Raw genomic sequence first — 13,725 nt, forward strand, 5'->3', positions numbered from 1 at the left:
CACACATAAATCCACATAACTCAAAGAGGAACAAAATACTTAACTGTGACTCTTATTCCCACCACTATATGCCCAATGTAATGACAAATTCATACTAACTCAAAGCTTTCAACAGAAGAACAGCCTGTTATAAAACCCAGGAATACTGGGGTAGAGGGGAACTGTTATAATGTGGAAATTTCATTCCCGAACAAAATACAATTATCCACTTTCCAACCTCTTTCCATCCTCAACAATGATTATGATCTGAGATGGAAGGAGAAGGGACATAAAGAAAGGCATGAAGAATGGTACTAAACATTGTTTGGTTTTTGTTTTCTTAAGTTCGTTGACTTTTAAGAGAAATATGCTGCCTTTAAACAAAGCAAAAAAGGCAAGCTTAAACATACTTCTCACTCATCTCAGTAAGTAGAGTACAAAAAACAAACAAAAACCAAATAAACACACAGATAGACTATCATCTGCAATACCAAATGATTATGATATATGTAACCATCAACTCTACTCTGCTGGCCTCCATCTGGGAATACTAATAGAAAGAAAGTTGGATGACTTTAATAAATTTTCTAGGAAGGCTGGAAAATAGAAGGTGAAGTGAATGTAAGAATAAAGGTATTCTGGCATCCAATGTATTCCATCACCATGAAGAAATAAAAAGAAATACAAAAGTAAAGAAATTAATGTTTTGAAGAATGCTATAAAACTCTTTTAAGTTAATAAATAAATGCTTCAGGTCTAAGGTTTCAAAATCTTGCACAAATACAAAACTTAGAATAGTGGTTACCTATGGGGGAAGGAGGAGGACATAGCAGGGAAGATGCTTCATGAACCATTACGATAGTCAGATTGTTTGTCCTTTACATCTTAACATTAATAAAACATTGTTATATTTTGATTTTTTAGGTATGATATATATATATAAACATATATACACACAAAAATATAAACACACATGTAAAACATATATAAAATACAAATTATGTAAAACCACCTACTATGTAGCATGATTTTCATTCCTCTTTTCTCCTTAGATGTCAGCCTGCCAGTCACTGCCTGCTACTGCTATGAGAGGGCCTCTAATAAGTTTACAACTGCTACTAAATCTCACTTAATTAAATTTAAAAATGCAATTCTAATATCTGTTAATGAATATCGGAAATATACTTTTCCCTAGACTCGAACTAGTATTTCTCAGCACTGACCCCAGCCACCCACGTGAAAATCAGATAATTCCAAGAAAGGGACCTTTAGAGATATTAATCCGAAAAAGTTAACTGAATAAAGAACACCTCATCATTTAGCCAGGCCAAACTCAACCATTTTTCTCTTTAGGAAGTAAAAACTGGGAGTATCCTATATCAACTTGGATCACATAACTCTATTATAGGGTCTCTGAAATATTACTGAGGATCTACAATGTGTTAAAACTTAAAAGAACACAAACAATACGGGCTTGGCCTTTAGCATCCAATAAACTTTTTTTCCAGTTAAAAAAAGACACAGAATCTATAATACTTGTCTTTTTTTTTTTTTTTTTTGGCCACACTGTGAGCCTCGTGGGATCTTAGTTCCCCAACTAGGAACTGAACCCCAGAGTCCTGAGACCACAGAGTCCTAACCACTGGACTGCCAGGAAATTCCATATAACACTGGTCATTTGAAGAGGAATAGGAAACATCATAAAAAAGCAAGTCATAATTCTCAAAATAATAATTTCCCAAATGGTGGCTATTCTACAAATGTCACCCTTATGGGAAATTATTAGGGTATCAGCACATTTCTGGAAAACTGGTCCTGGCTTATGCATAAAAATTACCAAATAAATGGCTGGCACAGATTACAACAGTCTAAACTTTCTCTACCAATTTTCTACGTCTCAGTCAAAATATTTAAAAAGAAAGGAAAGAATAAGCCCCTAGGCTCAAATAGAATTAGAGAAATTCAGAAGCTGACTCCAATAAAGGGATATGGGATACCTGTATTTGTTGACAGCATGGCCTTTAATTTTAAGCTATTATCATCTCATATCCAGGAACAAGAGACCAAGGACCAGTAACACTCCCACCTTGGGCAGGAATAACAACAATCAAAATTATTATTACAGGGACTTCCCTGGTGGCACAGTGATTAAGAATCCATCTGCTAATGCAGGGGACACAGGTTTGAGCCCTGGTCCAGGAAGATCCCACATGCCGCAGAGCAACTAAGCCGGTGCGCCACAACTACTGAGCCTGTGCACCAGAGCCCGCGAGCCACAACTACTGAGCCCAAGTGCCACAACAACTGAAGCCCGTGCACCTAGAGCCTGTGCTCCACAACAAGAGAAGCCTCTGCAATAAGAAGCCCGTGTACTGCAATGAAGAGAACCCCCCACTAGCCGCAACTAGAGAAAGCCCACGCAAAGCAACAAAAACCCAATGCAGCGAAAATAAATTAATTTTTTTAAGTTAAAAAAAATTATTATTACAGCTAACATTTATTATGTAGTTACAATATTTTCAGCACTGTGCTAAGTGCTTTATATAATTCTAACAAATATGTAACGTTTATTGTTTTATATATATTAACTCTTTGAGTCCTCATAACACTATCAGATAGATTCTAGTATCATACCCATTTTAGTGATAAGAAAACAGAGAAGTTAAGTAATTTGCCCTGGGTCAGATTCTCTGATGCCAGAGCCTGAGTTTTTTTAATCCTCATAAATGTATCTCCATTTAATCCTCATAAAAACCCTAACTAGGTAAGTATTATCTGTATACTATTATAATTACTAAGGTTTAGACAATAACTCAACTAAGTACACAACTAGAAAGTGATAGATCTGGGACTCAAACCAATACCATACTAAATTAAATTGTGACTGACAGTACTGCTCTACAATGATTTGCATCCATGTTGGTGGAAACTCTTCAGGGACCCAAAGTTACATCCTCTATCATTTTTTACTATAGACTTTAGCAAGGATATATACCTATGTGGTCTGTGATCAACTATTCAGTAAGATCAACAATATGAACTAAAGAAAGACATGAAGATGACTTCTATTCAAGTTAATCATTTCCAAGGTAAATTACACCTAACTGTAAACAGGTTTTCATGTATCTTCTAATCATTTTTTTGTCAACATATTTATACACTGTTTCATACAACGGGAACATCTCCACTTTAAAGGTTTCCAAGTTCCAGTTATAAATTTCACTAACCGATTTATTACTTTTTTTAAATTTTAATCTGGCATAGTTTCAGGTTAATTTTATTAAAAGTGAGTATCAATTTTATTCAAATCCATAAGGTATTTGCATTATTAAGCAAACTTTAATTATCAACAAGAATATCTACAATATTTCTTAAATCTAATAACAGTCTAAAAACTGAAAATGTTTATACCAAGTATAAACTTGGTATAAAAAAGTCAGCACCTTAAGTTTGTCATCTTTAAATTTCTGTGTCCTGTAATTTTTTAAAATCATACACCCCTGCTTATAATAACTTGGAACAAATCATATACATAGGATACTGTTTAAGGGCAAATAGGAAAATCATGTACAAGCAAAACTATCATCAATTATATAATGCTTTAGTAAGCATCTACTCTTTAAAAAAAATGCTGTAATCAGATAAATAACCTTACTAGATGAATCCAAACAAGACATGTCCTTATAATTCAAATGTTTAAATTATTCCAAATATAAGAAATCTTACCTCTTTGATATTCAAGGGTCTTCCGCTAAGATCATATTTGTTCATAGTTTCTAGTGCTTTCTTGACAAATTCTTCATCTTTGAATTCAACCACACTTAATGGGGAAAAAATTTATAGGAAATGTTTATGTACTAAGATTTTTTCCAATCATAAGTTTAAATTTGACTTAAGATACATAAAAAAAGAAAATTCTTACCCACAACCCTATATCCAGGTAGATTTGTCAATATATGCAAAAGAAAAAAAGTTCTGGATCAGTAGACGAAGTTAATGGCAGATTCTAACATTTAAATCATTAAAAATCAATAATACAATCATTCTTTGTCTTTTAGACCTCCAGAATGTAACAGGCACGTGACCACAAATTTTCTGTAAATTTTCAGATCTATCTATTTAAGATTGTAGAATCTAGCATCTAACAAGTTTGGAGCACATTTTTACTTTTAGATGCTTCTTCTTTAAAACTAAAGTAATGTCATCCCACAAATTCAATCAAAAGTAACTCAAGGAAGTAACTGAAGGCTCTCAAATACCTATCTTTACATTGTTATGAATATTTTTGAAAGATATATGGTACACAAATAATTTTTAATGTAAAATTTTCAATTTTATTAAAATCAAAATAGGAAATATTAATCTAATGTTAAAGTTCTCAAAACTGGCTGCACACAATTTAATAGCATCCAGTTGTAAGTATATTAAAAAAAGAACTATACTAAAGAAACAAATTAGTAGAATCATTTTTTATATAATTCCTTGTCAATATTACTGTTCAAAGTGCCATTTGAATGTGATGACAAAGTTTTTATTTCTCATGCACCCAACTGGTTTTTGCTAGTATAATTAAACATTGTTAAAAAGCTTTCCATTATATTCCTCAATATATTGCTTTCTTGCTAAAATTCAAAATCTACTATCAACCAATTCCTTCTATGTCAATTTAATCATCAATGTTATTCATACCAATTGGTCAGAGCACTGCCTTTTATGTAGTCCTGCAGGCTACCAAATTAGGCTCTTCAGTGCAAGTTTCAAATGTACATTCTGAATTAACACCTTTAAGCTATAGGCCTCTCATAGAACTCTTAGGAAATATTATCAATTCAGTGATTTTTAAAATATCCTTAAAGACATCAAAACACAACAAAAAATATCCTATATTAAAATCTATTGGCTAAGAAGCATTACCTTAGAGCATTAGAAAAGTGAACGCCCTTTATGAGCATTTACAAAACCCATCCCTTCAAGGCAGCTAGTTTGGTTTGTATAAGTGTCAGACTTGCTAGTATAAAGCCTCAAATCTTTCATAATAAAGTAAAGCAAAATGAAACTTAAGTTTCCAAAAACTGGTACAAGTATTATACAAAAAGTAAACTGCTGAGGAACTTTTAAACCTCAAGCAGATGATTGCCCACAGCACTTACCCTTGATTTTCCTTCCGCATCCTTAAAGAGCTCCACGTATGTAACCTCACCAACTACATAAGACATACAAAAGGAAGATACCAAGAAACAATACATTTAAACACCAATATCTTGCTTTACTGCACACCTGTGCACAACTCTACAGAAAAGCACCTATTATTCACCAACAATCAAAACCAGACCAACATACCTCCTGTCAATGGCTATGTAAATTTAACTAATTTTCAGAAATGTACATCATCCACATTCTCTAAAAAAGCTAACAACCATATTAACCTAATTCATGCTACAGATCATATTTTGGCCAGCATGATATAGTTGGTGAACAAATGCACATATACATACAAATGGTCCCTTAGCCTATCATATTAAAAACATCAACATTAGCACTTTTCAAATAACTTTGGTCGCCTACACACAACAGCTGTTTTAAGGTGACTTTCTACCTGAATGTCTTCAATCTTGTTTGCCGTCAGTAAACTAAATTTACAAGTCATGCTTCACAGCAAGCCACACACTTTCTAAATAAAGTCAATGAATAAAACCAATCAAATAGTTGTCACCTTACAACAGATACACCAATGCAAAATTTTTTTTATTTATTAGAAGAGATCAGCCTCAAAACCAAATAAGTAGTTTGCAGGACTGTTGAAACTCAATTTTTCAAGAGATAACAAAACTAACTTTTACAAGATCAAGTATTAAAAATATTTTTCCCCAAAATCAACCATGTATATAAAATGAAGGTTTTCAGGTTATTCTGAAAACAAAACTGCAACAGCAGTAACACAATTTTAATATAGAACTGCAGAGACAGCATCATGGCATTCATGACAATGCAAACAAAATGAATTCCACAGCCAGATTCCAGACTCCACCAAGATAATAACAAAACAGCTTTTGGAAAAAAAAATAATCAGACCTTATTATTCATACGTTAACACGCTAAATATATTGCTTACCTAATGCAATAGGCCTTTAAAAAGCTATAAAAACTTCAACTAGACAAAGCAATCACTTTAACAAAATTCTTGGTGGCATGCATATGCTGGTTCGCTACTACCCCACTAAAATGGCAAAAAAAAAAAAAAAAAAAAAACTTCATTTATCCGTACTACCTTGTAATGAAATTGTGTCAAGTGAAAGAAGAGGAAAAGATTAATTTATGTGTCAAAAAAATCATTTTTTTGAGTCTGTGTGGCTAAAAGGAATAAAAAAAAGTTTGCTTAGCTCCCTCTCATTCTATAGGAAAATTATCCAACAATGGGTTTCTCAAAAATAGTTACCTTTTTCTCTCATTAGATCTTTAATGGCTTGCCATTTCATGTCATATGGGATGTTGCTAATAAAAACTCTGTTACGATTTGGACCCTTCTTTTCTCCAGTGCCTGAGTTCTTATCTTTTGAATAAGGATGAAATCTGTTGGCTTTCTTATTTCCTGTAGATTTTTCTTTTAATTCAGATTTCTCTTCTTTGACCGATTCATCATTCTCCCTGTGAATTAAAAATAAAACAAAAAACAGAACAACAAAAAGAAAACCTCAGCGGGGCTTCCATAATGTAAGTCTACGTTAAATAAATATTTCATATTTATCATTTCACTTCACAAAATTCTCCCCTAAGTTAGACCTCAGCAAAGCAGCTGGAGACTCAGCCTACTGGCTTTGAAATTACTCAATGTCTTTTCAAAGCAATGATTTGGGCATATTACCAAAGTTCTCATTTAACAACCCTCCTTTTATTCTGTATTAAATAGCTGCAGCATTCAAACAAACCTAGTTTTTCCCATCATACTACTTAATAAACGTTGTTAGAACCTGACAAGAGGGTAAAATGGTGGGATGGGATGGAGAAGGGAAGCAGTACTTAAATGCACCATGAACCAGAATTTTATAAATCTACTTTTTTTTTTTTTTTTTTTTTTTTTTTTTTTGCGGTACGCGGGCCTTTCACTGTTGCGGCCTCTCGCGTTGCGGAGCACAGGCTCCGGACGCGAAGGCCCAGCGGCCATGGCTCACGGGCCCAGCCGCTCCGCGGCATGTGGGATCTTCCCAGACCGGGACACGAACCCATGTCCCCTGAATCGGCAGGAGGACTCTCAACCACTGCGCCACCAGGCAAGCCCTACAAATCTACTTTTTAATGAGGTCCTAACTGGAAAAATATTTAATTTATAAGATTGCAATCACATTACAACTATATGATGCTATCCACCAAGCACCTATAACATGTTAAGTATACACTTAAAGCAAACCCTAAAGATAAAAATCTGGAGATACATTTTAAAAATGCAATTTACTTCTCAAAAGTAATTTTTTTTTTTTTACAGAAGAAACAATATATTTCTTTTAAGTCACTAATTACCCTAGTGAATTTAAAACTATTTAATTAAAACTTCGATTTTAAAGCAATTTTTCACAAACATATACTAAGAAAAATCTCTGGGAATGACATCCAGGAATCTAAATCTTTTAAAGCTTTCTGGATTATTCTGACAACCAATCAGGTTTCATAATCCAGGCTCTATATTATCTTCTAAGCCAAGCGACTGTGGGAATCTATACATTGCAGTGCTCCACACACACCTCTTACTGTAGTCATTTGTTCCACAATATAGTGAAGTTTTCAGACAGTTTTTCTGAGAAGGTAACAACGCAGCCATAAATATAGTATGTAAAACTCTACAAGAACAAAAACTATCTGCATTGGTGTCAGCAGCATCTAGCGTGGTAACATGTGTTTGATAAATATTAATTTTTGAATGAATAGTAAATTAAGAACCCATAGATGATGCTACTGTCTGCCAGAAAAACTGCTAAAATCAAGGAAGACACATTAGGGACAAACATGCTTTGCTACCTCTTTAGACCTTGACAGGGACACCTTCACTATCAAACATCTTCCCTCATCAGAAACAGCATGCCTGGAAGCGGTCTTCTCAACTGTCCAACTCTAGCAAGTACCTACCTGTCTGAACAGAGTGGCACTCCTATAAATGGCAGCAAGCAGTCAAAAAGCCACAGAGCACTTTTCTCTGGTTTCTGAGTACAGTGGATACAAGAACAAACCCTTCTTTTTAATCCCCCAAAGAACCTATTTACATAACAGGCTGAATTCAATGAAGGTTTTTTAAAATAAACTAAGTCTCTGTTCAGGTGAGCAGACATCTATACAGTCCCTATCCAAATACACCTTCCCCTGCCTATTTTATTCCTAGATGAAACCAACTGTGAAAACTGAACAAAGTTCTGAATCACTCGCTACGTTCTTTTATTCTTACATGGATGTTGTAAGCTTACAACAATCTAACAATTCCATTAAGCGGTAAAGTTATTATATAGGATATGTTCTTTATTACTCAAGGGATGACCAGAGGGAGAGATTTCTTCAAGCTTTCCCCAATTAGTGGCATCTTAAAGATACTGTTAAACTGCTCATCTACAATGCATAAATTAAGATTACTATGGAAGGTAGATCAGTTTAGTTGCTAGAGGTGTAGTCTGATTATTAAGAAAGTGAACTGTAATTACTCAATTTCTGAACTCATTTCTAAGTCATAAATACGCTATGGGAAAGACAGTAAAGATATATGTGAAAACTCGTAGGAAAATGATACTACATAATATCAAAATATTGGCACTACATCCAGAATTCCATGTAATAATTCCAGAACTATTCATCTAAGCAATCTCCCTTGTAATGCACTTGAAATAAAAACTGTGATGATTCTAAGTCAAAAAAACATTATCTACTCTTAAGACTAAATTATGTCTACCCGAATTAACATCAATTTCTGAAAAACCAGTATCCAACATCAAATGAGGACACACAGTTTCAATATGTGACTTAAAAAGCATAATGCTATGAGATCCAAAATCAAGCCCGGTTCCATTCTTTACTCCTAATATAATAAAAAATACTACTCTACTTCAAACACTACACCTTGCACCAATACTTAATATTTTATACAACCACTGTAATGTAACTCTGAATCTCCATATGCTCCAAGGTGTTACTTAGTCACACATGAATAATAAAGAGTTATAACAATACTGCTATTTTTCTTTCTATTCACTTAAGGAGAGCTAGTATACCATTTTGGCATAAAGAAAAAGACGAGACCTAGGGAGACATCTTTAATTTCTTGTCAAAAGATGTGAACATGCCAAATAAATCCTCTGTACATGAGTTTCATGATCATATAAGTTCACTTCTGCATTTCTTAAATGTTTATTGCACCTTTTTAAATATAAGGACTTGTGAAATACAAACAGGAGTAAGACATAGCTGTCTCTAACATAGCTGCCTCCATCCTTAATTACTATGAATTAACCTCAGTAAAAATCATTTCAGTCTTGATGACAAACAGCATTCTGTCCACTTCTAAGCAACATATATTTTAAGGCAATATTTGGTAATTTTTAATCACCTCTATGAATTCTTATCATTAAAAATATATGGTGAATCAACTCAAGGTTTATGTGTTGGGTTGTAAACTACTCCAGTTGGTGCCCAGAGTCGAAACAAAAAAAGGCTGTTAGACTGATGCAGGTAAATGTCCCTAGTTATTCAGTGTGAGTGACCCATGATAGACCATTATATGTTCTTAAGGAATAAGCAGTACAAGAAACCTCTGACAGTAAATTGGCTTCTTTACTCAGCTGGGAAAAGAGGGAGAGAGATGAATTATAAGCAATATGAAAAGAATCTGCATTTGTATTTACTGGTAACATTGCTTCACCTTATGTTTTCCTCTTCCTCAATCAGAAGTGAAAGGGATTCTTTTCCCACCTCTGTCCTCTTCTGTCTAGCTAAACCCCAGTGAGACTTTAAAAGGGATTAGAGCCTTTTAGATCTAATGGAGGTTTAGATACCAGCTTTATCTGTACCAAGACTATTAAACTAATCATACCCAAGTATAGCACAGCTTCTCTCCATAATTCAAGGCTGTACTTTTTCTTCAGGAGGTGGCAGGCCCATATTTAGGTATAAACAAAATGCTTTTATCATTCTACTAGTTTTCATTTGTATTTATGATGCCAAATCCCTGAAAGCCCACATTTTGGCAGGCAGGGTAGAAAGTGCTTCATTCACTTTCTGGGTCTTCAGTTACTAAGTGCACCAGGTTCCACCTCTATTTTGCCTGGAAGATACTGCCTATCCTATTCAAATCCAGTTGAGAGCAAGAGTACATAACAGAGCTGGGAAACCTACCTTATCTATCTGCAGTCAACCCTTAAACAGACTGGTCCAGGTCTGTTCTTACACAGGTTCTTATACAAAAGAAAAGTAAGAACATTTACCTTTCCTATTTTTGTGTGAACCTTATGTTCACTTTCACTTTCTACTAAATTTAGTGTTTTCACTAAATTATTAACATACTTTCAACTTCAGGTTTAAAGAGCTGGGCATGTGCAAATCAAATGCCTGACTTCATATTCCCCCTATATAACAAGAACAAAGGGGAGCACAGCATTATTATGGATTCGAATCGACTACATTCTTTATCGGTACTGATGACAGCTGCAATCTTAAAAGTAGTGGGGTTTTTTCAACTAAAAAAGATCTTATTTTACCATTTTACCAAAATTAATATCCTACCATCCCGCACTGAGTTTTTTTTTTAAAATAGCCTGCGTGGCTGACAAACAGGGGGAGGGAGTTGAGGGGGGGGCGGAGCAAGGCACCACGCACAGTTCCCTTTTTAAAGTACCTCTTACCAATTCAAGGGTAACAATGGATTCAGTCTCACAGCATATTATTAAACTTCCTCTTGCTATATATCAGTTAAGAAATGAATACATACTTTAGAAAACAACAGTGAACTTATAAAGCTCAGAATGAGGACGGGGAGATGGGGGCATATTCCTTTTACAAACGTCTTCGGTGGTTAAGAGAAAATGTCCGATGATGTCATCCCTAGTTACTCCCTAGTGATGAACACTAACTACTGGCCTTTAAAAGGGGGACCATTTTTCTGCAAACTGTGGCGGCCGCCGACCTCTGCTGAAAGGTTTTCCAGCCGAAGTCAGGGAAGAAGGGGTGACTCACGGTCTTGGGCCAGAAGCAGGGAAGGAGCGCCAGACCCCAGGCCCACACCCGGGATCCCCCGCTTCGGGGCGGACGGGGAGGGCCGGCTGCACCTGCACCTCCCGCCGCCCACGGCCCAAGGCTCAGCCCTGCGTGGGGCCCCCCGGTCGACTTCCCGCCCCCCCCACCTCGTCCCAGTCCCCGGAGGAAAAGACAATACATTTTAACGCCATTGGAGCTGCTGCTGTGCTGCGGCGGTTGCTTCTCCTGCTCGGGCGGGTGAGGTTCTCGCCGGGGCTCGCCCGGCGGCTCCGCGGGCTGCCGATGCGGGCTGTCGTTGCCAGCTGCCCTAAGCACCTCGGGCTTGTCGGCGTCGGCCATCCCGCCGCCACGGCCTCCGCCTGCGCCGCCTGCGTTGAGGGGCTCCGAGCGCCACAATGGCGGCGGCTAGGAAAGCGGTAACGGATCCCGATTTGAAAAGGCCCCGAGCGCTCAGTTGCCCGGATCTCGCGAGAACCGGTCGGGGCTTGGAGACTGGGAGATGGTGTGAGCTGATGGGGGGGGGGGGAGGGGAGGGGAGGGGAGGGGAGGGGAGGGGAGGGGAGGGGAGGGGAGGGGAGGGGAGGGGAGGGGAGGGGAGGGGAGGGGAGGGATGGGATGGGATGGGATGGGGTGGCGGGCCATGACCGACGCGGCCGCAATCGGCCCTGCTTCAGCCCGGGGAGGGCTTGATTTGTCCAGAAGCCCCTGGTGGGGCCGTGTTCTCACCACCAGCCCCATCTGTCGTTTGGCACCCAATGGGGTCTTCGCTTAAAAAAGTCGGCTCTGGGTGTTTGAAATCCCTAGAGTTCTCAAACCCAGACTATTCTAACCATTCCGTGTAGGGGCAGTTTAAATTAGAGTAGCACACACAGCTTTGCATCTTTAAAAACGTCTTCAAATCTTCGGACTTCCCTTAGAAATCCTTTGAATCATGCAAATAAATCACTTGCCACTTCAATGCCTATGCACCCTGTGGACATTCAATAAATAGTTATTGATGACCGGTTGCAATTCACCAAATGAATGGCTTTGAATTTCTTTGAGTTCAGGTTGTTCTTGAGAATGACGCCATGAGCTTACAAAAAGACTAGTTTTTAATTCTCCAAGTAGCAATCAGTGAGGAGAAACTATACTTTTCATAAGAAATCTTCTACTAGATTGGCCAATAATGGACATTTTGGTTTTGGGTTGTGTTTATTATATACTGATGGAAATTATATTTGAAGCAGTTATAGGTTCTCAAACAAATTTAATTACCGTATGGAATTTTAAAATATAGTCATAGAGTTTTTCCTCTAAGTATGAAAAAGAAACCCATTAAACTTAATTCCTAACTTGGGAGTACTATAATAATATTTCATGTTGAAATAAACGTTTGCAGCTGAAAAGTTCAAAGACTTTACCAAATCTTTCTTTTCATAAAGAGACAAACATGTATGATTTACATGCTTTGCAGAATATCATGCACACATTAGCAGTAAAGCTGTATTAGAAACTAACACTCAGGTAATACATAATTTCTTCACTTTCCCCCATTCTTTGACATTTCAATGTGTAGGTTTTTTCCCTGGACTAAAAAATGCCATAAAACATCCAACACTATGCCAGAAGAGTTGAGCTACTTCATCAAACACACACACGTAAGAATCAGGACAATTTTAATCATGATGAGTACAACTGGTAAAATACTGCTGTTTAGGGTGCTACTGACATTGTTTCATACATACAACACAGGCTATTATAGTTGCTGAATGAATTGTTTCTCCTCAGTCAATCCCCTAAGATTTAGCTTTCCGAGTACAGAAAGGGCATTGGATTTTGACACAAAAAACCTGGGTTAGAACCCCAGCTCTGACACTTTTTGCCTGTAACTCCTTGGGCAAATCACTTAACTTCTCAATCTTTCCATAATAAATAAGGATAATAATACCTACTTAGCAAGATTAAGATGAGGATTAAAAGAAAACACTTTATGTAGGGCAGAGTGCTATATGAATATAAAGTAGTATTACAATTCCCTTTCTCCAGGCTGAGCAGGGTTTTAGTCAAAGAGAAGTCAGGTGATATTCATAGAACTGAATTGTAGGTACTTTGAAAACATTCATCACTCGTTATTCTTTGGCTATTGTTGAATTGAGATAAAAACTTAACCCTGCAGTCTCTAATATAGTATATTCTTGCAAAATCCTTCAGTAGATTCAATTTAATATTTTTAGGAGGTCTTTATGCTTAAAATAGAGTAGTAGGCACATGAGGAATACAAAAATGAGTACAGCCTATTCTGTTGGGAGAGAACATTTATAAAAAGTACTGTTTGAGTGCTGTAATAGAGATAAATGTGAAGTGTAATTAAAAATTTATTTAGAAAAAGAGGAAACTGGCTTGCATGCTGTAGTGTGGTAATTAAAATATTTCATTAAAATATTTATCTTGATTACTGAGCTTTCTGGCACCCCTTAAATGGTGTGCCTAAGACAAACACCTCCCTCACTGTACTTTAGCCCTACTCCTGATAAATGCATA

At 36.6% G+C, this 13,725-nt stretch overlaps 1 protein-coding gene across 2 annotated transcripts in view; it reads right to left on the reverse strand.

The window, feature by feature from the left end:
* MYEF2 (myelin expression factor 2) overlaps positions 1-11,654 on the reverse strand; it is a 31,441-nt gene extending 19,787 nt beyond the window's left edge. For both annotated transcript variants that reach the window (XM_079914320.1, XM_079914319.1), the window contains exons 1-5: positions 11,381-11,654; positions 6,416-6,624; positions 5,130-5,182; positions 3,902-3,909; positions 3,706-3,799 (exon numbers count right to left, since the gene is read on the reverse strand). In XM_079914320.1, coding sequence (XP_079770446.1) covers positions 3,706-3,799; positions 3,902-3,909; positions 5,130-5,182; positions 6,416-6,624; positions 11,381-11,541 — 525 coding nt within the window. In that variant the 5' untranslated portion in view covers positions 11,542-11,654. The remainder of the gene's footprint in view (positions 1-3,705; positions 3,800-3,901; positions 3,910-5,129; positions 5,183-6,415; positions 6,625-11,380) is intronic.
* Positions 11,655-13,725: the final 2,071 nt, after the last annotated feature.

Source organism: Stenella coeruleoalba, assembly GCF_951394435.1.
Source record: "Stenella coeruleoalba genome assembly, chromosome: 2".
In the NCBI taxonomy this organism is placed as follows: Eukaryota; Metazoa; Chordata; class Mammalia; order Artiodactyla; family Delphinidae; genus Stenella; species Stenella coeruleoalba.